The following is a 27,842-nucleotide window of genomic DNA, read 5'->3' on the forward strand; positions in this document are numbered from 1 at the left end:
ACCTTCAAAATGGACAACAATAATATTCTATTCCCTAAGGAAATCCCCATTGTTAGTTTTAGCAGGCACCCGTGATATTCAACCACACTGCTATGTGTCTTCTAACCCACTCTGAAGGTTGGGAGTCATTCACAGGCTTGTGTACCTGTGACCCAGAGGCGGTCAGTGCCGTTTCAGATGAGGGAGGATTTGTTTGTTTTTCATGAGTGTGGCCTTATTTCTATTACAGCATATTGGATGACTGTCATTCATATTCCATTCACCCAGTTAAATGTAACAGCGATTGGTTTAGGCTATTACATGATTCTCACATTTTCCCTATACCCATCATGAGGCTGCTATAACCTAGCCTATGAATTAAAGTTTACAACGTAGGTGCACACAGGTCGAGAGACAAATTTGATGTGACAGACAGTGACACATGGACAGACAGTGACATTCAATACCACCTTGCACACTCTTGCCTGCATCTAGCTGATATTCGGTGTAATCATTAGTCCAACAGTTGCAAACAAGAGTTTCTATTGGACAAATTCAGGTATGTTTATCCCCGTTTTGTTCAGTTTGCTTCAGGTTTAAGAAACGTTTTACAACAGAATCGGCGGAATGAATACACCCCTGATCACATGTAAACACAGTTCACAGTTTCATAGCAGCCACGTTGTATTCCTTCTTGCATCTACGTTATGCGCTCTCCTCCTTTCAGCTCTTCCCTTCGCTTGTGGACTTCAATGCACAACACATCAGCTGTACAGTGAGGGGAAAAAGTATTTGATCCCCTGCTGATTTTGTACATTTGCCCACTGACAAAGAAATTATCAGTCTATAATTTTAATGGTAGATTTATTTGAACAGTGGGCAGAATAACAACAAAAAAATCCAGAAAAACGCATGTCAAAAATGTTATAAATTGATTTGCATTTTAATGAGGGAAATAAGTATTTGACCCCCTCTCAATCAGAAAGATTTCTGGCTCCCAGGAGTCTTTCATACAGGTAACGAGCTGAGATTAGGAGCACACTCTTAAAGGGAGTGCTCCTAATCTCAGTTTGTTACCTGTATAAAAGACACCTGTCCACAGAAGCAATCAATCAATCAGATTCCAAACTCTCCACCATGGCCAAGACCAAAGAGCTCTCCAAGGATGTCAGGGACAAGATTGTAGACCTACACAAGGCTGGAATGGGCTACAAGACCATCGGCAAGCAGTTTGGTGAGAAGGTGACAACAGTTGGTGCGATTATTCGCAAATGGAAGAAACACAAAAGACCTTAATGACTTGGAGAAGATCTGCAAAGAGGAGTGGGACAAAATCCCTCCTGAGATGTGTGCAAACCTGGTGGCCAACTACAAGAAACGTCTGACCTCTGTGATTGCCAACAAGGGTTTTGCCAGCAAGTACTAAGTCATGTTTTGCAGAGGGGTCAAATACTTATTTCCCTCATTAAAATGCATTGACATGCGTTTTTCTGGATTTTTTTGTTGTTATTCTGTCTCTCACTGTTCAAATAAACCTACCATTAAAATTATAGACTGATCATGTCTTTGTCAGTGGGAAAACGTACAAAATCAGCAGGGGATCAAATACTTTTTTCCCTCACTGTATGTGACCAGGCAAAAAAAAACGTTCCAAGCCAAACCGCTACACACAGCCTACATCATTGTCACCATATTAGCTAAAGTAATGTCATAGTCAACATAGCTAATAGAACTAATGCGTTAGTAAACCCGCTACAATCATGCAGTAACGTTACAGTGTACAGTAGCTACCATTTACATTTACATTTTTAGGCATTTAGCAGACGCTCTTATCCAGAGCGACTTACAGTTAGTGAGTGCATACATTATCTTTTTATTTTTTTATTTTTTTCATACTGGCCCCCCGTGGGAATCGAACCCACAACCCTGGCGTTGCAAACGCCATGCTCTACCAACTGAGCTACATCCCTGCCGGCCATTCCCTCCCCTACCCTGGACGACGCTGGGCCAATTGTGCGCCGCCCCATGGGTCTCCCGGTCGCGGCCGGCTACCACAGCCAGGTCAGCTCTAGCCTCTAGTTATCTGTCAGATAGCGGTATGAAGGGGCTATTATTACTATCTAACAGCTGTTGTTTGTACAGAAATGTTTTGTAGCCTTTGTTTTGTCCTGTTTCAGAAGTAAATTAACTTGGCTAGCTTTCGCCAGTTGATGTACCATTCGAGAGAGAGCTGGCCCAAAGTTGGCTAACGTTAGCTATTCTTTTTGCCTCAATCACACTAGACCTGAATGAAATGATGAAACCATCGGCCAAATGATTGAAGATTGAATTTCTGACGTTTTTTCAGTGCAATATTAGTTTTATTAGTCAGTATGGCAATGTAACGTTATTGATCTGTCAGTTTCCCTAGCTAATTCCCTACTTTTCACACTGACACAGTAATAAACAGCTCTAACGTTACAGGCTTCACTGTCGTGCACAGTAGAGGTCTACGCTGGATCGATTTCTTTATCCCGCTCCTGCCAGCACCCACTGGCTTTCTGTCCGACTCCCATCCGCTACTGCAAGAACTGGTCCCAAACCCAACCACAAGAACTGGTCCCAAACCCAAACCCAGTCCAGCAATGTTATTTTAGGCGTATGTGATGCAGCTCACTTGCCGGCCATGGTCCCAGCAATTTTGCGCCCTACAGGCAATATCAAATGCGCAAAATAACTTAAGAAATAGGTTAAATTACCAGAGATTCTCACATGGCCCTTATTACTGGGCTATATCAGCCAATATGCTAGATGTAGTTTGAAGAGAACAGACAGAGTTGGAGAGACTTGCACATCCTCTTGAGCTATTTTTATAGCCTAACTTTTAGGAGTGGGAAGATTTTCAGACGGAGAAATATGGGTGATCAATATTTAGGCCTATTTCTAGGCAATGTAGTAAACTATAGCCTAATAAGAGGCCTATTTAGGAAGAACATTTCCTTTGAGAGATAACTTCTCGTGCTTCTCCACCCATGCATAGGCTATAGCCTACTCTATTTTGAGATCACACGCACACCTGATCTCGCAGATATGGCTACTGAACTGGAAGCAGCAAGAATGATGACAGCGCCACTTGCTACGTTTTGCAAAGGCCTATAGGTTATAGCCTACCTTTTAGGAGGACGATTTGCAGGCAGAGACAAATAAATGGGTAATCAATATTTATTGAAAATGAAAAGGCTCGCTGACCATAGTAACCTAACCTATGTGCGAGTTGTGCCTTTTTCCTTTTCAATTATGATTATATTTTTTGATTGCACTTCGACTCACGTTAGTTCAGCGCCCTCCACTTCTTTCCATTATCAATATTTATTTACAGACACTGTAGTAAACTACAGTCTAATCATATGTAAGTTCATTTCATATTGAAGTTAACTACCACTTGATTCTCCGCCCATGTAGGCAGCCTACTCTATTTCAATGAGACCACACATACTAGGCGCACTTGAACTCTCACACCCAACTAGGAAAAGTAGGCTACTGAAGATGAAGCAGAAAGAGGACCGATTCCAAATAATCTGTGGGACAACAACAATATTTTCATCCCAAAGTAGTCTGTCTGACCGCCTGCTCCCGCCGCAGCATGAAAAATACGACCACGCGCAATGATCTCTGTCGGGACCCGCAGGTCCCGCAGGCATCCGGTGGGAATGCAGCCATCTAGTGCAGTCAGTACACAACACAATGCTAATGTCTTAGCAGGATCAGATGGTGACAGGGGTCCCAGCAGGGTCAGACAGCCAGGGAAGACCAGTCTACGGAGCTCAAGTGAATTTTGCAGTAGGCCTATATTAAAAATATCAGTGAATGATACAAAGTTCCATCTTGAATTGATGGGTAGACCTACAGTAGCTACAGGACAGCAGTTTAAGCTTAAAGCTACAGTCTGGGATCTGGGAATAATGGTCATTTCAATTATTGAACCATTGATTCTATTCTTGGATAATATAATGTAGGTAATTCTTTGTCATGCCTCATTTTAGGAGGATCAGATGGTGACAGGGGTCTCAGCAGGGTCAGGCAGCCAGGGAAGACCAGTCTGTGATGGAGGTGAGGTGAATTTTTGCAGATACAACACTTTATTCTCTCTGTGCAGCAAACACTGGACAAGTCAGATGCTATTTTAAGGCAGTCTGACAAACCTCCAAAGTTGATTTCCAAACTGTATCAAGGGTTGATAGAGACTTTTCCCGATGACACAAAACATGTAAAACAAAAATGGGAGGAAGACCTGGTAGAAGCTATTGATGATGATGAATGGATACAGATATGTTTGAATGCACAGTCATGTTTATATAATCTCAGACATAAATTACTGCAGTTTAAGGCCATCCATAGAACAAACCATATGCCAGTGAAACTGAATTACTCAAAAATGTAATTCCTCTGCTGGAGGTGTAAAACACAAAAGGGGACATATTTGCATATGTTATGGTCTTGTGAAGGCTGGCTGAATTCTGGCAAAGAGTATGTTCTTTTATCTCAGCATGTCTACAGATTCCCCCTTCTCCCTGTTTTTGTTTGCTTGGAAATGTTGATACTGGAGACTGTTATCTGAAGAAACTGTGTAACCAAGCATTTATAGTGGCTAAGAAATGCATTGCCTTTAATTGGATGGTTGGTCATCCTCCCAAAATGTCAAGTTATGTATCACTAGATTTGATTTATTACCAGATTAAGGGTATACTGGGCAACTTTCATAAGGCCTGGATGCCTTATATGCAATACAGTACGACTAAAGGAGTCTGTCTTGAAAATATGCCCACGTCAGGGGAGATGCCTATTAGGCAACTCCTAGCTGCTGGGGTGCTCAGTCCTGGCCCTGGTGGTCTGCCGTCCTGTAGGTTGTCACTCTGGCGTTGGCCTAACACACCCGAAACCAATAATGAATGTTACATTAACATCCTAAAGCCGAGTGGGGTGTGTTGGGTTGGGGCGCTGCAGGGTGGTGGACCCCTAGGGACAGGGTGATCCAGCTATATTGTTTGCAAGTAAAAGGAGTACTATTAGTCCTATGAGATTATTTACATGGAGGATTTGCTGTTTCTGTGTGTTAATGTATATTTGAGGTGTATGTGGGTGTTTTTGTTTTGTTTTTTGTTTCCAAACCTTTCCCTTGGGAATAAAAAAAAGGTGTAAACTGGGAAGGAAATTGTGCTGGGAGAGAGTTTAGTTATTGACTAGACAGGTGGGAGTCGGGCATGCAGGCGGCTCGGGCTGGCTGGTCGTTCTGGCTGAAATGTAATATAGAGGATGTCTTAATGAAGACAATCAAAAGTCTTTGTATTTTTTCAAGAGTTGTTCATTTGTTAGGCATTTGGTTAAAGGTGCAACACAATATTTATTATTGAATTACCTTTGATCTAGTTCAGTCTTATTAATCACTTAAACATATTTAATAATGATCTCTTACCTAGCTTGATGAACGTGGGCATTTTTGCTTACTTTTTGTTCTAAATGGAAAAGGCATATTGGATTTTGTAAAAATGCAGGAAATTAGCTTTAGATGCCAAAATAAATTCTGGGGGAGGACCCCCTGACCCCCCGCCAGGTTATGTCCCCCCCACTTCTAAAACCAAAGTGGCGCCCCTGTTCTAGTGTATGTAGCGTGGGTTGTGGGCGATTGAAGTACTACTTATCTTCAACCAGTGACACAGTCAGAGATCCACGGTGAAGAAGACAACTGGCTGGTAAGCGCAATCAACCCGTCCCCCACATTCTGAAATTGCATTTTTGTCCCCCCCCCCCCCAGTTTTATCATTGGAATGTGATACAAAACGAGGCAACTGTGTGCTTTAGGACCATGGGATTGCCTCCGAGCGGTCGGTTAGGCTGTTTGGAGTGTTTATCAGACTGGATAAAAAAATATACAGTGGGGGAAAAAAGTATTTAGTCAGCCACCAATTGTGCAAGTTCTCCCACTTAAAAAGATGAGAGAGGCCTGTAATTTTCATCATAGGTACACGTCAACTATGACAGACAAATTGAGAATTTTTTTCTCCAGAAAATCACATTGTAGGATTTTTAATGAATTTATTTGCAAATTATGGTGGAAAATAAGTATTTGGTCACCTACAAACAAGCAAGATTTCTGGCTCTCACAGACCTGTAACTTATTCTTTAAGAGGCTCCTCTGTCCTCCACTCGTTACCTGTATTAATGGCACCTGTTTGAACTTGTTATCAGTATAAAAGACACCTGTCCACAACCTCAAACAGTCACACTCCAAACTCCACTATGGCCAAGACCAAAGAGCTGTCAAAGGACACCAGAAACAAAATTGTAGACCTGCACCAGGCTGGGAAGACTGAATCTGCAATAGGTAAGCAGCTTGGTTTGAAGAAATCAACTGTGGGAGCAATTATTAGGAAATGGAAGACATACAAGACCACTGATAATCTCCCTCGATCTGGGGCTCCACGCAAGATTTCACCCCGTGGGGTCAAAATGATCACAAGAACGGTGAGCAAAAATCCCAGAACCACACGGGGGGACCTAGTGAATGACCTGCAGAGAGCTGGGACCAAAGTAACAAAGCCTACCATCAGTAACACACTACGCCGCCAGGGACTCAAATCCTGCAGTGCCAGACGTGTCCCCCTGCTTAAGCCAGTACATGTCCAGGCCCATCTGAAGTTTGCTAGAGTGCATTTGGATGATCCAGAAGAGGATTGGGAGAATGTCATATGGTCAGATGAAACCAAAATAGAACTTTTTGGTAAAAACTCAACTCGTCGTGTTTGGAGGACAAAGAATGCTGAGTTGCATCCAAAGAACACCATACCTACTGTGAAGCATGGGGGTGGAAACATCATGCTTTGGGGCTGTTTTTCTGCAAAGGGAACAGGACGACTGATCCGTGTAAAGGAAAGAATGAATGGGGCCATGTATCGTGAGATTTTGAGTGAAAACCTCCTTCCATCAGCAAGGGCATTGAAGATGAAACGTGGCTGGGTCTTTCAGCATGACAATGATCCCAAACACACCGCCCGGGCAACGAAGGAGTGGCTTCGTAAGAAGCATTTCAAGTGTCCTGGAGTGGCCTAGCCAGTCTCCAGATCTCAACCCCATAGAAAATCTTTGGAGGGAGTTGAAAGTCCGTGTTGCCCAGCGACAGCCCCAAAACATCACTGCTCTAGAGGAGATCTGCATGGAGGAATGGGCCAAAATACCAGCAACAGTGTGTGAAAACCTTGTGAAGACTTACAGAAAACGTTTGACCTGTGTCATTGCCAACAAAGGGTATATAACAAAGTATTGAGAAACTTTTGTTATTGACCAAATACTTATTTTCCACCATAATTTGCAAATAAATTCATTAAAAATCCTACAATGTGATTTTCTGAAAAATAATTCTCATTTTGTCTGTCATAGTTGACGTGTACCTATGATGAAAATTACAGGGCCTCTCTCATCTTTTTTAAGTGGGAGAACTTGCACAATTGGTGGCTGACTAAATACTTTTTTTCCCCACTGTATATATACAGTGGGGAAAAAAGTATTTAGTCAGCCACCAATTGTGCAAGTTCTCCCACTTAAAAAGATGAGAGAGGCCTGTAATTTTCATCATAGGTACACGTCAACTATGACAGACAAATTGAGAAAAAAATCCAGAAAATCCCATTGTAGGATTTTTAATGAATTTATTTGCAAATTATGGTGGAAAATAAGTATTTGGTCACCTACAAACAAGCAAGATTTCTGGCTCTCACAGACCTGTAACTTCTTCTTTAAGAGGCTCCTCTGTCCTCCATTCGTTACCTGTATTAATGGCACCTGTTTGAACTTATTATCAGTATAAAAGACACCTGTCCACAACCTCAAACAGTCACACTCCAAACTTCACAATGGCCAAGACCAAAGAGCTGTCAAAGGACACCAAAAACAAAATTGTAGACCTGCACCCGGCTGGGAAGACTGAATCTGCAATAGGTAAGCAGCTTGGTTTGAAGAAATCAACTGTGGGAGCAATTATTAGGAAATGGAAGACATACAAGACCACTGATAATCTCCCTCGATCTGGGGCTCCACGCAAGATCTCACCCCGTGGGGTCAAAATGATCACAAGAACGGTGAGCAAAAATCCCAGAACCACACGGGGGACCTAGTGAATGACCTGCAGAGAGCTGGGACCAAAGTAACAAAGCCAACCATCAGTAACACACTACGCCGCCAGGGACTCAAATCCTGCAGTGCGAGACGTGTCCCCCTGCTTAAGCCAGTACATGTCCAGGCCCGTCTGAAGTGCATTTGGATGATCCAGAAGAGGATTGGGAGAATGTCATATGGTCAGATGAAACCAAAATATAACTTTTTGGTAAAAACTCAACTCGTCATGTTTGGAGGACAAAGAATGCTGAGTTGCATCCAAAGAACACCATACCTACTGTGAAGCATGGGGTTGGAAACATCATGCTTTGGGGCTGTTTTTCTGCAAAGGGACCAGGACGACTGATCCGTGTAAAGGAAAGAATGAATGGGGCCATGTATCGTGAGATTTTGAGTGAAACCCTCCTTCCATCAGCAAGGGCATTGAAGATGAAACGTGGCTGGGTCATTCAGCATGACAATGATCCCAAACACACCGCCCGGGCAACGAAGGAGTGGCTAGGTAAGAAGCATTTCAAGGTCCTGGAGTGGCCTAGCCAGTCTCCAGATCTCAACCCCATAGAAAATCTTTGGAGGGAGTTGAAAGTCTGTGTTGCCCAGCGACAGCCCCAAAACATCACTGCTCTAGAGGAGATCTGCATGGAGGAATGGGCCAAAATACCAGCAACAGTGTGTGAAAACCTTGTGAAGACTTACAGAAAACGTTTGACCTGTGTCATTGCCAACAAAGGGTATATAACAAAGTATTGAGAAACTTTTTGTTATTGACCAAATACTTATTTTCCACCATCATATGCCAATAAATTCATTAAAAATCCTACAATGTGATTTTCTGGATTTTTTTTCTCATTTTGTCTGTCATAGTTGACGTGTACCTATGATGAAAATTACAGGCCTCTCTCATCTTTTTAAGTGGGAGAACTTGCACAATTGGTGGCTGACTAAATACTTTTTTTCCCCACTGTATATATATATATATATATATATATATATATATATATATATATATATATATATATACAGTGAGGGAAAAAAGTATTTGATCCCCTGCTGATTTTGTACGTTTGCCCACTGACAAAGACATGATCAGTCTATAATTTTAATGGTAGATTTATTTGAACAGTGAGAGACAGAATAACAAAAAAAATCCAGAAAAACGCATGTCAAAAATGTTATAAATTGATTTGCATTTTAATGAGGGAAATAAGTATTTGACCCCTCTGCAAAACATGACTTAGTACTTGGTGGCAAAACCCTTGTTGGCAATCACAGAGGTCAGACGTTTCTTGTAGTTGGCCACCAGGTTAGCACACATCTCAGAAGGGATTTTGTCCCACTTCTCTTTGCAGATCTTCTCCAAGTCATTAAGGTTTCGAGCCTGACGTTTGGCAACTCGAACCTTCAGCTCCCTCCATAGATTTTCTATGGGATTAAGGTCTGGAGACTGGCTAGGCCACTCCAGGACCTTAATGTGCTTCTTCTTGAGCCACTCCTTTGTTGCCTTGGCCGTGTGTTTTGGGTCATTGTCATGCTGGAATACCCGTCCACGACCCATTTTCAATGCCCTGGCTGAGGGAAGGAGGTTCTCACCCAAGATTTGACAGTACATGGCCCCGTCCATCGTCTCTTTGATGCGGTGAAGTTGTCCTGTCCCCTTAGCAGAAAAACACCCCCAAAGCATAATGTTTCCACCTCCATGTTTGACGGTGGGGATGGTGTTCTTGGCAGCATTCCTCCTCCTCCAAACACGGCGAGTTGAGTTGATGCCAAAGAGCTCGATTTTGGTCTCATCTGACCACAACACTTTCACCCAGTTCTCCTCTGAATCATTCAGATGTTCATTGGCAAACTTCAGACGGCCCTGTATATGTGCTTTCTTGAGCAGGGGGACCTTGCGGGCGCTGCAGGATTTCAGTCCTTCACGGCGTAGTGTGTTACCAATTGTTTTCTTGGTGACTATGGTCCCAGCTGCCTTGAGATCATTGACAAGATCCTCCCGTGTAGTTCTGGGCTGATTCCTGACCGTTCTCATGATCATTGCAACTCCACGAGGTGAGATCTTGCATGGAGCCCCAGGCCGAGGGAGACTGACAGTTATTTTGTGTTTCTTCCATTTGCGAATAATCACACCAACTGTTGTCACCTTCTCACCAAGCTTTGGCTATGGTCTTGTAGCCCATTCCAGCCTTGTGTAGGTCTACAATCTTGTCCCGGACATCCTTGGAGAGCTCTTTGGTCTTGGCCATGGTGGAGAGTTTGGAATCTGATTGATTGATTGCTTCTGTGGACAGGTGTCTTTTATACAGGTAACAAACTTAGATTAGGAGCACTCCCTTTAAGAGTGGGCTCCTAATCTCAGCTCGTTACCTGTATAAAATACACCTGGGAGCCAGAAATCTTTCTGATTGAGAGGGGGTGTCACGATCGTCAGGGAGAGACCAATGCGCAGCGTGATGAACAAACATACTTTAATTAGTTAAAGTTTAAACAATACAAAACAAGAAATGACTCGTGAAGTCCACGGTATCAAATGACCGAAACACGGAACAAAAACCCACAAACACAAAGGGAAAACATACAGTTTAAATATGGCTCCCAATCAGAGACAACCAGCCAAACAGCTGACACTCGTTGCCTCTGATTGGGAGTCACTCAGGCAAACATAGAATACACAACCTAGAAGACCCAACATAGAAACAGAACACATAGAATGAACACACCCTGGCTCAACATATAGAGTCCCAGAGCCAGGGTGTGACTGCGACCGCGCCTCAATAAGAGCAAAACAGGGGAGGGCTGGGTGGGCATACCTCCTCGGCGGCGGTTCTGGCTCCGGCCTTGCCCACCACCCTCCAATAAACCCCCCATAGCGCCCCTGGTCCGGTCTGGCCCCGCTGGCTGGAGCTGACCTGGACGTAGCAGGAGCGGCTAGCTTCAGCTCCGTTGTGGAGCAGTTGAGCGGTACCTGATTTGGCACCGATGACCCAGGCACGGGTTGTGCCGGACTGACGACGCGCACCCCTGGCTTGGTGCGTGAGGCAGGAACTGACCGGACCGGGCTGACGATGCGCACCCCTGGCTTGGTGCGTGGAGCAGCAACGGGCCGGACCGGGCTGACGATGCGCAACCCTGGCTTGGTGCGTGGAGCAGCAACGGGCCGGACCGGGCTGACGATCGCACCCCTAGCTTGGTGCGTGGAGCCGAACGGGCCTCACCCGGACTGACGACTCGCACCCCTGGCTTGGTGCGTGGAGCCGGAACGGGCCTCACCGGACTGACGACTCGCACGCCTGGCTTGGTGCGAGTAGCAGGAACGGGCTGGACCAGGCTGACGACTCGCACCCCTGGCTTGGTGCGAGTAGCAGGAACGGGCTGGACCAGGCTGATGACTCGCACCCCTGGCTTGGTGCGAGTAGCAGGAACGGGCTGGACCAGGCTGACGACTCGCACCCCTGGCTTGGTGCGAGTAGCAGGAACGTTCTGGACCCGGCTGACGACTCGCACCCCTGGCTTGGTGCGAGTGGCAGGAACAGGCCGGGCCGGGCTGGCGACTCGCACCCCTGGCTTGGTGCGAGTGGCAGGAACAGGCCGGGCCAGGCTGGCGACGCGCACCGTAGGCTTGGTGCGAGTGGCAGGAACAGGCCGGGCCGGGCTGGCGACGCGCACCGTATACTTGGTGCGAGTGGCAGGAACAGGCCGGGCCGGGCTGGCGACTCGCACCCCATACTTGGTGCGAGTGGCAGGAACAGGCCGGGCCGGGCTGGCGACGCGCACCGTATACTTGGTGCGAGTGGCAGGAACAGGCCGGACCGTAGACTTGGTGCGTGGAGCAGGGACAGGCCGGACTGGGCTGGCGACGCACACCGTAGGCTTGGTGCGTGGAGCAGGGACAGGCCGGACCGGGCTGGCGACGCACACCGTAGGCTTGGTGCGTGGAGCAGGGACAGGCCGGGCTGGGCTGTCGACGCACACCGTAGGCTTGGTGCGTGGAGCAGGGACTGGCCGGGCTGGGCTGTCGACGCACACCGTAGGCTTGGTGCGTGGAGCAGGGACTGGCCGGACTGGGCTGGCGACGCACACCGTAGGCTTGGTGCGTGGAGCAGGGACAGGCCGGACCGGGCTGGCGACGCACACCGTAGGCTTGGTGCGTGGAGCAGGGACAGGCCGAACCGGGCTGTGGAGACGGATAGGAGCCCTGGAGTGAAGAGCGGCCACCACCCGTCCTGGCTGAATGCCTACCCTCACACACTCTGTGTGAGGCATCCGCACAGGACGTACAGGGCGGTGTATCCGTAACCTGGTGGCCTCCAGAATCCGCCCCTCTTTTGCCTCCGTCAGCCCCGTCGTCCATGCAGTGTGCCCCCCCCCTAAAAATTTTCTGGGGTTGCCTCTCGACCGCCCGACGACGACCCTGATCACGCCGTTGCTCCTCTCTACGGCTCGCCTCCACCGTCTCTTCTCCCATGTCCAGCCCAAGAGCTGCCCCTGGACACGCTGCTTGGTCGTTGCATGGTGGGTTTTTCTGTCACGATCGTCAGGGAGAGACCAATGCGCAGCGTGATGAACAAACATACTTTAATTAGTTAAAATTTAAACAATACAAAACAAGAAACGACTCGTGAAGTCCACGGTATCAAATGACCGAAACACGGAACAAAAACCCACAAACACAAAGGGAAAACATACAGTTTAAATATGGCTCCCAATCAGAGACAACCAGCCAAACAGCTGACACTCGTTGCCTCTGATTGGGAGTCACTCAGGCAAACATAGAATACACAACCTAGAAGACCCAACATAGAAACAGAACACATAGAATGAACACACCCTGGCTCAACATATAGAGTCCCAGAGCCAGGGTGTGGCAGGGGGTCAAATACTTATTTCCCTCATTAAAATGCAAATCAATTTATAACATTTTTGACATGCGTTTTTCTGGATTTTTTTGTTGTTATTCTGTCTCTCACTGTTCAAATAAACCTACCATTAAAATTATAGACTGATCATTTCTTTGTCAGTGGGCAAACGTACAAAATCAGCAAACGTACTATTAATCCCAGGGTTTTTCTTTATTTTGTTTTATTTTTTTCTACATTGTAGAATAATAGTGAAGACATCAAAACTATGAAATAACACATATGGAATCATATCAAATCAAATCAAATCAAATTTTATTGGTCACATGCGCCGAATACAACAAGTGCAGACATTACAGTGAAATGCTTACTTACAGCCCTTAACCAACAGTGCGTTTATTTTAAACAAAAAAAGTAAGAATAAAACAACAACAAAAAAAAGTGTTGAGAAAAACAAAGAGCAGAAGTAAAATAAAGTGACAGTAGGGAGGCTATATATACAGGGGGGTAACGGTGCAGAGTCAATGTGCGGGGGCACCGGCTAGTTGAGGTAGTTGAGGTAATATGTACATGTGGGTAGAGTTAAAGTGACTATGCGTAAATACTTAACAGAGTAGCAGCAGCGTAAAAAGGATGGGGTGGGGGGGCAGTGCAAATAGTCCGGGTAGCCATGATTAGCTGTTCAGGAGTCTTATGGCTTGTGGGTAGAAGCTGTTGAGAAGTCTTTTGGACCTAGACTTGGCACTCCGGTACCGCTTGCCGTGCGGTAGCAGAGAGAACAGTCTATGACTAGGGTGGCTGGAGTCTTTGACAATTTTGAGGGCCTTCCTCTGACACCGCCTGGTATAGAGGTCTTGGATGGCAGGGAGCTTTGCCCCAGTGATGTACTGGGCCGTACGCACTACCCTCTGTAGTGCGTACGGTAGTAACCAAAAAAGTGTAACCAAAAAAGTGTTAAACAAATCAAAATATATTTTATATTTGAAATTCTTTATATTTGGCATTCCCTAAACCAGCTTCATGAGGTAGTCACCAGGAATGCATTTCAAAACAGGTGTGACTTGTTAAAAGTTAATTTGTGGAATTTATTTCCTTCTTAATGCGTTTGAGCCAATCAGTTGTGTTGTGACAAGGTAGGGGGGTATACAGAAGATAGCCCTATTTGGTAAAAGACGAAGTAAATGCATCTCAACATCAACTGTTCAGAGGAGACTGCGTGAATCAGGCCTTCATGGTCGAATTGCTGCAAAGAAACTACAACTAAAGGACACCAATAAGAAAAAGAGACTTGCTTGGGCCAAGAAACACGAGCAATGGACATTAGACCGGTGGAAATCTGTCCTTTGGTCTGATGTTCCAACCGCTGTGTCTTTGTGAAATGCAGAGTAGGTGAACGGATGATCTCCGCATGTGTGGTTCCCACCGTGAAGCATGTAGGAGGAGGTATGATTGTGTGGGGGTGCTTTGCTGGTGACGCTGTGTGTGATTTATTTAGAATTCAAGGCACACTTAATCAGCATGGCTTCCACAGCATTCTGCAGCGATACGCCATCCCATCTGGTTTGCACTTAGTGGGACTATCATTTGTTTTTCAAAAGGACAAAGACCCAAAAAACACCTCCAGGCTGTGTAAGGGCTATTTGACCAAGGAGAGTGATGGAGTGCTGCATCAGATGACCTGGCCTCCACAATAACCCGACCTCAACCCAATTGAGATGGTTTGGGATGAGTTGGACCACAGAGTGAAGGAAAAGCAGCATATGTGGGAACTCCTTCAAGACTGTTGGAAAAGCATTCCTCATGAAGCTGGTTGAGAGAATGCCAAGAGTGTGCAAAGCTGTCATCAAGGCAAAGGGTTGCTACTTTGAAAATATTTTGATTTGTTTAACACATCTACAGTACCAGTCAAAGGTTTGAACACACCTACTCATTCCAGGGTTTTTCTTTATTTTTACTATTTTCTACATTGTAGAATAATAGTGAAGACATCAAAACTATGAGATAACACATATGGAATCATGTAGTAACCAAAAAAGTGTGAAACAAATCAAAATAGATTTTAGATTCTTCAACGTAGCCACCCTTTGCCTTGATGACAGCTTTGCACACTCTTGGCATTCTCTCAACCAGCTTCATGAGGTAGTCACCTGGAATGCATTTAAATTAATAGGTGTGCCTGGGCTGCCCCTGCCCCTAGAGAGCCCTGCCGATAACATCAACAAGATGTTGTTCAGGCTTCTTGGGGAATGTCGTGAAGAACAAGATGGGGAAGAAGAAGAGCGCTGGACCTGCAGGTTTGAGCTCCGAGGTCACAGCCGCCTGCACTGGATCCAGCGCATCTCCAGAGACCCGCACAAAGGACCTGAATACAGAAATCTGCGCGATTATGAAGAGCCTGCTGGACTCCCGCATGGCCACTGCCTCCACTGGCAATCAGGCACTGGCGCAGCCTCCAAGGTCCACGGGAAGATGCTCACTCCAGAGACCCTCCTGAAGATTGAGACCCCAGCTGCATGGGCAAAGACATGTTGGTGAAGAAACCTGAGATCTTTGAGCTGATGACCACAGGAGGTTGGTGGCACCTTAATTTGGGAGGACGGGCTTGTGGTATTGGCTGGAGTGGAATAAGTGGAATGGTAACAAATACATCAAACACATGGTTTCCATGTGTTTGATGCCATTCCAATCGCTCCATTCCAGACATTATTATGAGCTGTCCTCCCCTCAGCAGCCTCCACTGCAAATGACATACACCTGGGCGACTGCTGTCCAGCCCACCTATTGCTGTGGCTACTCCTGCTATGCTGCGCAGCCCGTGTACTACAACACATGTAGTTCACCAAAGTTCAATCAGGAAGGCTGGTCTGTATGCTCTTTTAATTTCATCCCGTAAGCATTGCATAATTCACTCAGTTTCCTATTATACGGGCATAGTGGGAATGAATACAAACGTATCATCATCAGCATAGCGTCTTGTTTCTTCTCCTCTTTCCTATTAGCCATGTGCGGAATGTCATTCACCTATTTACCTTATAAGCACGGCACAATAATGCACATTCCTCATGCTTGCTGTTCAACCTATGGGCTCATTCTTGCAATTATCACCTTCCTTTCTCTCAACCAATGGGCGTAATTTTGGGTATGTATTTATATGTCAACTTAACCATGTTCTCACACTTGCTGTTTTTCAGCAACAGTTTTCGACAACCATCCACCTCCCCACCATCACCACTAGCTATTATAACCTTAAGGCCTGTCATAGGAACTCCTTTCCACCAGTGGGAGATTTCGATACCAGCAGCCCCGCATAGGGCTACCTGCCATCACATCATCTGGCTCGGAGGATCTTCCCTCGGAGAGGAGGTAATTCCCCAAACTATTTAACTATTTCATTGCATTCCGTCTTTGTTGTTCTTTCAGTTAAGCCTGTACTCGATTTAACTGGATGAGCTACCCCCAGTACGGCTATGTGTACTGAGGAGAGGAAGAGGAGGAGAGGAGAGAAGAGGGGGAGTACCCTGAATGAATACTTCATCATCAAGTCCATCATCAGGGCAGAAGCTTTGTCTTACATGAAAAAATGTATAAAGCTCTAAAGGAGTACAAAAACATCTCCAAAGGCCCTATTTCTTTCTGACAGCTATGAGGTTGCAGGTCTATAAGTCCATGCCGTGCACATACAGTGGGGTTTTAATGACTCCAACCTAAGTGTATGTAAACTTCCAACTTCAACTGTAGAATTGTAGGTTAACGATTTCTTAACAGATCATTTGGGCCTGACATTTAAAGCATGCTAAATGGGGTTTAGTGTAGGACTAACAATCAAATGTAAAGACACATATGCAATTTGGTTGTATTATCCCTGTAGCATTGTTGAGAACATAGTATTAATTTATTCATGTAATCGGCAGATTGTTAACTCTTCTGCAAGCTGCTCCGTGGATGGTTCCTCAGACTCTGATGTCACTGTTACCCTGACACAAAGTACTAACAGAAAAAGGGAAGCAGAGGAAGATTGTGCAGCCAAAGTAAGCCTTTCATTATTTGCTATGATTGTCTTTTTTATAATTAAAAACTGTATTGATCTTCCTGAGGTTCCATCTTTGTGATGTTGGGTTGGCCTACTCCCGGAGAGTTACTTAGTATGTAGGCTTTTTCCAGTCCTGCTCTTATTGACTTCAATCATCTTGGAAGATCCTAATGTACAGCTTAGTGATATACAGTGGGGGGAAAAAGTATTTAGTCAGCCACCAATTGTGCAAGTTCTCCCACTTAAAAAGATGAGAGAGGCCTGTACTTTTCATCATAGGTACATGTCAACTATGACAGACAAATTGAGAATTTTTTTTCCAGAAAATCACATTGTAGGATTTTTAATGAATTTATTTGCAAATTATGGTGGAAAATAAGTATTTGGTCACCTACAAACAAGCAAGATTTCTGGCTCTCACAGACCTGTGACTTCTTCTTTAAGAGGCTCCTCTGTCCTCCACTCGTTACCTGTATTAATGGCACCTGTTTGAACTTGTTATCAGTATAAAAGACACCTATCCACAACCTCAAACAGTCACACTCCAAACTCCACTATGGCCAAGACCAAAGAGCTGTCAAAGGACACCAGAAACAAAATTGTAGACCTGCACCAGGCTGGGAAGACTGAATCTGCAATAGTTAAGCAGCTTGGTTTTAAGAAATCAACTGTGGGAGCAATTATTAGGAAATGGAAGACATACAAGACCACTGATAATCTCCCTCGATCTGGGGCTCCACGCAAGATCTCACCCCGTGGGGTCAAAATGATCACAAGAACGGTGAGCAAAAATCCCAGAACCACACGGGGGGGACCTAGTGAATGACCTGCAGAGAGCTGGGACCAAAGTAACAAAGCCTACCATCAGTAACACACTACGCCGCCAGGGACTCAAATCCTGCAGTGCCAGACGTGTCCCCATGCTTAAGCCAGTACATGTCCAGGCCCGTCTGAAGTTTGCTAGAGTGCATTTGGATGATCCAGAAGAGGATTGGGAGAATGTCATATGGTCAGATGAAACCAAAATAGAACTTTTTGGTAAAAACTCAACTCGTCGTGTTTGGAGGACCTCATGCTTTGGGGCTGTTTTTCTGCAAAGGGACCAGGACGACTGATCCGTGTAAAGGAAAGAATGAATGGGGCCATGTATCGTGAGATTTTGAGTGAAAACCTCCTTCCATCAGCAAGGGCATTGAAGATGAAACGTGGCTGGGTCTTTCAGCATGACAATGATCCCAAACACACCGCCCGGGCAACGAAGGAGTGGCTTCGTAAGAAGCATTTCAAGGTCCTGGAGTGGCCTAGCCAGTCTCCAGATCTCAACCCCATAGAAAATCTTTGGAGGGAGTTGAAAGTCCGTGTTGCCCAGCGACAGCCCCAAAACATCACTGCTCTAGAGGAGATCTGCATAGAGGAATGGGCCAAAATACCAGCAACAGTGTTTGAAAACCTTGTGAAGACTTACAGAAAACGTTTGACCTGTGTCTTTGCCAACAAAGGGTATATAACAAAGTATTGAGAAACTTTTGTTATTGACCAAATACTTATTTTCCAACATAATTTGCAAATAAATTCATAAAAAATCCTACAATGTGATTTTCTGGATTTTTTTTCCTCATTTTGTCTGTCATAGTTGACGTGTACCTATGATGAAAATTACAGGCCTCTATCATCTTTTTAAGTGGGAGAACTTGCACAATTGGTGGCTGACTAAATACTTTTTTCCCCCACTGTAATTGTTCCACAGTTATTGTAGGCCTATCTGAATATACAACTGGAATTCTGACCATGCGTAATTATGGCTAAGACTGGCCTATCCTACTTTAATGTATAGATGATATACGCAATTTAACATCGGTTACACTGTACTAAAGACGAGGAGAGAGGACCCTAGATTAACACTTTTCTTCTAAACTGAAACATAATCTTACATTTGTTTTTCAGTTACATTATTTTTGCTATTTCAATTCAGCAAGGCAGAAGCCTTGTCTTAGTTTTCCCCCAATTACATTGTTTTATTCAATTACAATATTTTATTTTTTCCAATTACATTTGCATTTTCAAATTCATCAAGGCATTAACATTGCCTTACATTACTTTCATTCATCAAAGCAGAAGCCTTATCTTGCATGCAAAACTATAAAAATAAAACTCTGAAAAGAATTTCAAAAATCTCTCTTTCTTTTTTTTATAAGGTTGTTATCCTATATTATAAGTTATGGTATCATCTGAATGTAAAAGCTGAAATTCTGACCAGCATCAATAGTGTTAAAAAGGTTCACGCAAATAATTAAATATTTGACCTTAGCCTAATCTAATGATTGATATGGATGTTTGTTTGCTAAGATGTAGCCAACCAAACCTACATTAAAAGACTGGGCCAAAGCTGTGTCAAATAGAAGACGAGTGCGTGCCACTACCAATTATGTGTTTCATCGTTTATATAGGCTACTCATTTATATGCATCTTTGTGCGTATATATATATATCATTGGGTTTATATACATCATTGTCCACCCAGTCAGAAGACTTCACCACTGAGGATTTTAGGCCAGTGATACAGCAGGGTTAGTGCTATCCGGGATCCTTGGGCCATCACTACACTACACTTAACCCTTACCCTAACCTTACCTCTGACGTCACCCTATCGAAGTTGAAAATGGTAGGTTAGCCATTACCATTTTCAACTTCGATAGGGTGACGTCAGAGTTGGACGTACAAAGGAATCCGAATAGCAAGGACCGAGCCAGCAGGGCTTTTATGGACAGGGTAGCAGCACCCTCATGTGGCTGAAAAAATTACCACAGAGAACATGACGACAGACAGCAAAGAGATGCCAATCACATTACGTCATACACTTATGCAACATGATTGGTCGGCGGTGTAGGGATAAACCCATGCCTGATCATGTGACGTCAGTCGTATAAATACTTAACACCTCGCGCCATTAACGCAGCCCTAGTTTTTTGTTGAGGGAAAATGTATCGTCTTCGCCCACAGTCTTTCTCCAGGATAGCTTTTAATTCCTTTCTCTCTACCGTGCCACGGGAAGATTGTCAATTTATGAGACAGTTTAATAAAAACTGGTCGTGTATCGGCTGATTTTTGGTCATATTTTCATACTTATCTGCACGAAAATGCCAAGGTCCAAGAAGAGGAGTTCTAGGGGTAAGCAAGTCGCTACAGACCGGTTGTTTTGGCCTACTCTCGTCGTTTGAGTTTTATGCGTTGTAGGAGTTGTAGTTCTATGCATTCTTACAGCGTGTTGAGATCATAGACAAGTAATGTCTGAGAGGACTACAAAACAGTGTGGCATCATTAAATATGTTTATCGTTGACATCAGGCCAAGATCTTTCAGACAAAGAACTCTCGCTATCTGACAAAGAACTCTCAATATCATATTGTTTGCCGACATTATTGTATGAGTATTGTGATTTATAGAAATGACATCCGACACAGTATTTTTAAATTGACGTTTGAAACGAATTTGTTACCTAGCAACTAACGTCAGCTGGCCAGTGTTGCTCATATTTGTTAGTTTTTAGCGAGTTCACTTTGGCTCCCTTCCTGTAAAAGGATGGGTGTTTGAGTACACGAAGTTTAGTTGGAAGGACGCCACAACATTTGAGTGAGGTCGACAGCCGATGAAGTCAAATACTGGGCGGATTCGATTATGCTGAGCCGCGGGGAATCGGTCTATGGCCAGTGACGTCAACGGGCAAAAACGGTGAGGGAGAAGCGCCTATCTAAAATGGAACAGTTATCTGCGCCGCTCGGTCATGTTGTGCATCGGGCAGCATGGTGCATCGTCCAGAAACGTACAACATCGCTTTTCCATAAAATACGTTTGAATTTTTTAACTGGTTTTCATTGGGCAGGCAGACATTGCGTTTTTAACAAAAAGAAAACACGTTTGCATGTGAGAACACCGAATCCTACTCATTACTGCACTTGCTTGATTACGTAACTTTAGTTTTGAGCCGTCTTCGCCGTGGAGTTTGAACGGGACACCTGGCTCACGCCCGGGAGGCAGCCCGGTTCCAAAACTAATGCAATCAACGTTCACCCGGTGTAAAACACGCCTGACCGGGACAGATTAATCGAATCCCCTCATGGTTATATAACACTCGCTGGACTAGCTACCTAGATAGCCATGCTAGCTAGCTAACCAGTTATTCACATTACAGCAAGCTAGCTACATAACTTGCACACGTTATAGTGCCAGCTATGCTATAAAGCAGGATCGTGGTAGGCGACTAGCTACTTGGGTGGCGTCTGCCGCTTTTTCAGAATCAGTTGTTCAGTGCTGTGGTCTGAGAAGGAAGCAATGGATTGCCACGTGAACATGGTCACATTTACACACTGCAGAGCAGACAGTGTGGCCCTCCCTCTCAGATAAGACTGTTCCTATCATAATAAGCTGCACCAGCTGGGTTTAGATTATGTCACTGCCTGGCCAGCTACCTACCCAAGGAGCTGTGCTGTTTGCACAGTCGGCAGAAGACTAGGGAGCCATTGACGGAAGGGAGAGAAGATCAAGTGCATGTCCCATAATAGTAGCTATCTGGCTTTTTGTTCTGTCAAACACAAGCACATGTCAAATAATTGCATTTAACGTTCTGCAGTGTGCTTGCATGGAAGTGTACTAGTTAAACCCCCAGAGTAAAATGCACATATTGTACCATTACTTAATGTATGATTTTTTTGGTGGGGATATCATGTAATTGTGTTTCAGGGGGGCAGCATGGAGCTGTGCAACCTTTCAGCGATGAGGATGCCTCCATCGAGACCCTCAGCCACTGCAGCAGCTTCAGTGACGCCATGAGTGTGGCAGACGAAGGTGTGTGATTGTGTGTGTACACATGCTTGCCTGTGTGTCCCAGTCATAAAGCAACAAAGGGCAAGTCAACAAAAATAAGTAAAGTACTGTAACAATTCAGTTGTGATAAATACCATACAGCCTTTTACGTTATGCTTTTGTCTTAAATGGTTCAAAGAATACGATCTACAAATGGAATAGCCTAGTACAAGTCTGTATTTCTCATGGTGTATTGTATTCGTCTTCCTATGTGTAGGGGGGGAGGCAGGCGAGGAGGCAGCCCAGGAGGATTTCCAGTACAAGCTGAAGGTTTTCATTGACAGCACCGTGGATAAGAGGCAAGTCTAAACCACTGTGGGGAAACTGATCTACCTGCTATTTCTCTGTTAGCTGTATTGCTTTCAGATGACATGGAACCAGATCACATCATAGGCCTAGAACTGGGTCGATGGAACCTGAGATGTTAAATCTGTTATATAACGAACACAATGCAACAAGACGTCATCCTTTCCGTTCACAGATCGCTGCTGATAATTGAATTGAATCGTGAAGCTGTTACATAAGCTACTGCAGACACTAGGCCTAAATCTTTATTGTTATCTTACCTCGTTGACAGTGCCAAGACTAGACAAGGAGCCCTGGATGGGCTGAAGGCTGCCATGGCAACCAGGATCCTGTACGAGTTTATTTCGGACAGGAGGATGACCATCACCGACAGCATTGAGCGCTGTCTCAAGAAAGGTGAGCTACTACCACTACTACAGGCTTTGTCTTTCACCAATTCATGCTTCATATTCACCGAATACCAATACAGACCCACATTGTATTATTTATGTGTTTGAATCTAGAGTTCTGGTTCAGCAGTTACTGTAATCCCTCTCTCAAAGCTACTGAGGATGGTAGGAGTGGCTATAGAGTCAGCTATCTGTCATGTCTTTAATCTGAGCCTAGAGGAAAGTCTTTGTCCTCAGGTCTGGAGAGAAGCCAAAGTCAGTACGCTACCCAAGAGTGGTAAAGCAGACCTATCAGCTTGCTGCCAGCGCTTAGCAAACTGTTGAAAATAAATTGTTTGACCAAATACAATGCTACTTCTCTGTAAACAAATTAACAAGACTATCAGCCTGCTTATAGAGAAGGGCATTCAACATGTACTGCACTGACACAAATGACTGATTGGTTGAAATAAATGTATATTAAGAAGATTGTGGGAGCTGTACTGTTAGATTTCAGTGCAGCCTTTGATGTTATTGACCATAACCTGTTGAGAACTTGTGTAATTGCTTTTCAGCCTCTGCCATATCGTCGCTTGAGAGCTATCCATCTAATAGAACTGAGGGTTTTCTTTAATGGAAGCGTCTCTAATGTCCAACATGTCAAGTGTGGTGTACCGCAGGGCAGCTCTCAAGGCCCTCCACTCTTTTCTATTTTTACCAATGACCTGCCACTGGCTTTAAACAAAGCATGTGTCCATTTGTGCTGATGATTCAACCATATACGCATCAGCAACCACAGCTAATGAAGTCACTGAAACCCTTAACAAAGAATTGCAGTCTGTTTTGGAATGGGTGGCCAGTAATAAACTGGTCCTGAACATCTCTAAAACTGAGCATTATATTTGGTACAAATCATTCCCTAAGTTCTAGACCTCAGCTGAATCTGGTAATGAATGGTGTGGCTGTTGAACAAGTTGAGGAGACTAAATTACTTGGCGTTACCTTAGATTGGAAACTGTCATGGTCAAAACGTATAGATTCAATGGTTGTAAAGATGGGGAGAGGTATGTCTGTAATAAAGAGATGCTCTGCTTTTTAGACACCACACTCCACAAAGCAAGTCCTGCAGGCTGTAGTTTTATCTTATCTTGATTATTGTCCATTCATGTGGTCAAGTGCTGCAAAGAAAGACCTAGTTAAGCTGCAGCTGGTCCAGAACCGGGCATCACGTCTTGCTCTTCATTGTAATCAGAGGGCTAAAATTAATACTATGCATGCCAGTCTCTCTTGGCTACGAGTTGAGGAAAGACTGACTGCGTCACTTGTTTTTATAAGAAACATTCATGTTGGAACTCCCTTCCATCTTATATAGCGCAAGTCAACAGCAAACCTGGTTTAAAAAAAAAACAAATAACACAATGCCTCTCCCCCATGTGACCTACTTGTTGTGTGTATGTACTGGCGTATGTGTAACTGATAGATGCGCACACACGCTACATGTTAATGTATGTAAATTGTAAAGTATTTTGTCTGTAATGTATTTTTTGTTATACGTCAGACCCCAGTAAGACTAGCTGTTGCTAATGGGCATCCTAATAAATCAAATCCCTCTATCTCAGGTAAAGGACAGGAGCAGCGTGCGGCAGCCTCCCTGGCCTGTCTGCTGTGTATTCAGCTGGGCTCAGGCATCGAGAGCGAGGAGGTGTTCAAGACTCTCAAACCCATCTTCAAGAACATTCTTCTGGATGGAACAGCCAACATCCAAGCCAGACAAGCTGTGAGTATCTGCCTGGACCCTGTCATTAAAATAAGGTTGGTTTGCTATAAATTGCCTTTTATTGTTGTACTGAAAGCCTTTGTTATTTCGTTATAGTGTGCAACAAGTTTGGGCCTGTGCACTCTCGTGGTGGAAGATGACATCCTGGTATGTGGCTATGTTTGATGTTCCAATGTGATGTTATCTCTATGCTTGAGTGTATGTGGAAATACTTTTGTCTTTTGTGCTGCTGAAGCATTTGGCATTCTGTGTAACATTTATTCTGTTCAGCATTTGGAACAAGCTACGAAACCAAGACTACTCTCCAAATGACTGCATAGTCCAATCTCACACCCTGGTTTAACATAAAAGATTAACCCCTTTCTCTCTGTTGGGTCTCCAGGATGTGTATGCCACCATGGAGAGCTTTGAGATTTTGTTCATGCGTTCTTATGTGAAGGAGGATGGGAGTCGCCCCTCTCTCAACCCCCAGACCACCCTGCTCCACACCAATGCCCTCCTCTCCTGGGCCCTGCTACTCACAATCTGCACAGCCAGCCAGGTCAAAGCAGTCACACATAAGTATGTACTTAACGCGAACCTCTAAGTCTCTCTGGGACACAACTTTCAGTCCGTTTCAGCCTTGGCTGCATCTGATCAAAACAATATGGTGAATGTGCGTGCCTGAGATGTCCTTACCTCTCCAGTTGTCGTACCAGTGTAATGAAGGAAATATCATGGTGACGGGAAGCCTTAAATTGAAAGTCTACTTGTTTTTGTCTTTCAGGCACCTGCCCAAACTACCCCGGTTGTTGGAGAACGATGACGTCAACATGAGGATAGCAGCGGGAGAGACCATCGCTCTGCTGTTTGAGCTGGCTAGGGACAAGGACCCTGTAAGTGCTCACCTGTTCTTTGGTCTATGTTTCAATTCAGGAGATTCATTGAGATTTCATTTAGAAAGTGCTGTTCAAAGCTCGCATTGGATTTTCAATCCCCTTGTACTAGGGATGGGGGGTTGAAATTTTCCTATTCGAATAGTATCATGAATTTGTCAGATAGCTGGACATTCGAAAGAATGTGTATTTTTTTTAATGTACGTTTTTAACCTGAGCATTGCTGCAGCTGCAGAGGTGCCGGTTATATAGGAGCGAGCAGACGGCGGCAGAGAGAGGGAAGCTACAGCCAAGACTAGCTAACTTGTAGCAGCCACAATGTTATTTATCCCATATAACCGAGCCTGTTTTGTCTGGAGTAGCCTTGAAAAGCTAGCTAGCTAGGCTAATTGAGGACACATTTTGCGATTTCTCCCCAACACCCATTCAGATGAAATGGCCTACCTGTTAGTTGCTCGTTGTAGCCTATTCCTTCTCATTTCGGTAACTTTTTTTAAATTCTGTAAATTTATTTAATCTTTCATTGCATTAGTGAACTCTCACTACATATGCTAAACATTGACACTCTTTGCTTGGCTAACATAAACAACAAGCTACACATGAAGGCCACAGTTATTTTTAAATATTTGTTTTATGGGGAGCACTGTTTTATAAAATGTATAATTTGTAATGTCATGCATGGTATATCCTTGTATGTAACATGGATATTTCAATTTAGAAAAAGCCTTTTCAGTTAAAATATGAGTATAGTTTTTGCTCAAAAATGAATACTAACATCTGTTTTGGATTTTCGTATAGCCGTACACAACCCCATCCTGTACTGAACTAAAATTGAATTTGACAGAAATACAGTGCCAGCATAGCATGTTAATCTGTAAACACTTCTTTAGTGATGACTGACCAGTGCTCTGTTGTGATGTTCTCAGGAGTTTGAGTATGATGACTGGGAGCCCCTGTGTGACAAGCTGAACTCTCTGGCCACCGACTGCAACAAACACCGTGCCAAGACTGACAAGAGGAAGCAGAGGTCGGTGTTCAGGGACGTGCTCAAGGCTGTGGAGGTGAGTGGGCAGATTATACAATAGTAGATGAGCACTGTCTGGGGAATAGAATTTAAATGTAATGTGATGACTCATTGCCGATTCATGGCGTGAGTTCTGTGTGCTTGTGTCGTCAGCTGGTTGCCATTGCCAACCTAATCTACCCCTCTAGTTATCAATGTTTACCCATTTGTTTGTCTTGTGAGAATCTAGAACAGTGTAGCCTTGCCTCAGCTGACCTGTGTGTGTGTGTGTGTGTTAGGAAGGGGACTTTCAGATTGAGACAATCCGCTTCAGCACTGAGCGTATGACCATCGACAGCTGGGTGAGGAAGAGGACTTACGACGCCTTCAGGGAGTTTGTGGGCTCTGGCATGAACTACCACCTACAGGCTAATGAGTTTATCCGTGATGTGTTTGAACTGGGACCACCCATGCTGGTTGACGCGGCCACACTAAAGTCCATGAAAATCTCCCGCTTCGAAAGGGTAAGTAACCTTACTAGACTGCATACTTTTCTTTCTTTGATGGCTAATTTAACTTTGATGGCTAATTTAACTATTTTCATTTATCTGACTTTATCTCCAGCCTTTATATTTAGCCTCGCAATTAAGTGTTTTACCATTTTATTTTCAGGACAACCAGGTCTACAAGTACATCACAAAACAATTTGACATAAACAGTTGCATTCTGTCAATTTTGTAGCTCAAACCATTTGGACTCTACAGATGTTTTTGTAAAAAGACCCAGCCCCTTCGGGATCCGCCCATGTCTCTAACACCGCTCTAGCGCACCCCACACACACCAATGAATGCTGAAGAAATAGATGAATCCAATGGTACAACCCAGCAGTCTATAGCTGAAACGCACAATATTGAAAAGTGGCTAGAAGTCCAAATCACACCTCCGTTGTGGTTGGACTCATTGGGTTAATTATTTATGTATTTACATTTCAAATGTGTAATTGGCGTGACATTCACATGGATATACTTCCAACGCAAAAAATAACCTGTATTTTATTGTGTTAACACTGCGGTCTTCTTTTCCAGCATCTCTACAACGCAGCTGCATTCAAGGCTCGGACAAAGGCCAGGAACAAGTTCAGAGACAAGAGGATTGACGTTGGGGAGTTTTGATGTGATTTAATGGTCCAACCTGCTCTTTTATAAACCATCAATTTAACCATCTTGAATATCACGGTTGTTACTATCCTTCATTTATCCAACAAGTGGTTGGTATTTGTAAATATTATTATTTATTTTGTCATTTAGCAGATGCTCTTATCCAGATAATAAAATGTCTCAAGTGATGCCCTATTCCCCATATAGGCTTGCCAGTGCACAAATTTTAGCCAGTGTGTGTATGTAGGGAATAAAGTGTCATGTGAGATGCAGACTTTGTTGCTCTGTTTTAATGTTTGTGTTCATTAATATTGAGATATATTATTTGAAAATGCACTAATTGGATAACACTTCCAATGGACTTTCCCCACTGAATCCTGGTGTATTTTGTTATATACAGAGTATACCAAACATTAGGAACTCCTTCCTAATATGGAGTCACCCCCCATTTCCCTCAGAACAGCCTCAATTCGTTGGGGGTTTCA

The 27,842-nt window shown here is 44.2% G+C and overlaps 1 protein-coding gene across 1 annotated transcript; it reads left to right on the top strand.

The window, feature by feature from the left end:
* The first annotated feature begins 19,960 nt into the window (after positions 1-19,960).
* On the top strand, positions 19,961-27,638 carry LOC121543696 (interferon-related developmental regulator 1). Its single transcript, XM_041853824.2, has 11 exons — positions 19,961-20,180; positions 21,749-21,853; positions 22,089-22,170; positions 22,449-22,573; positions 24,165-24,322; positions 24,419-24,469; positions 24,705-24,883; positions 25,089-25,197; positions 26,124-26,258; positions 26,500-26,724; positions 27,286-27,638. Exons 1-11 carry the CDS (start codon positions 20,150-20,152, stop codon positions 27,370-27,372), a joined length of 1,287 nt encoding a protein of 428 aa, XP_041709758.1. The 5' UTR covers positions 19,961-20,149; the 3' UTR covers positions 27,373-27,638.
* The last annotated feature ends 204 nt before the right edge of the window (positions 27,639-27,842 follow it).

This window comes from Coregonus clupeaformis, chromosome 28, assembly GCF_020615455.1.
Source record: "Coregonus clupeaformis isolate EN_2021a chromosome 28, ASM2061545v1, whole genome shotgun sequence".
Classification (NCBI taxonomy): Eukaryota; Metazoa; Chordata; class Actinopteri; order Salmoniformes; family Salmonidae; genus Coregonus; species Coregonus clupeaformis.

Coding starts and splice junctions, on each gene's coding strand:
- LOC121543696 (XM_041853824.2), top strand. CDS start 20,150: ATGCCAAGGTCCAAGAAGAGGAGTTCTAGGG. Junction 20,181..21,748: donor CAAGAAGAGGAGTTCTAGGG/GTAAGCAAGTCG, acceptor ATTGTGTTTCAG/GGGGGCAGCATGGAGCTGTG. Junction 26,725..27,285: donor AAATCTCCCGCTTCGAAAGG/GTAAGTAACCTT, acceptor CTTCTTTTCCAG/CATCTCTACAACGCAGCTGC.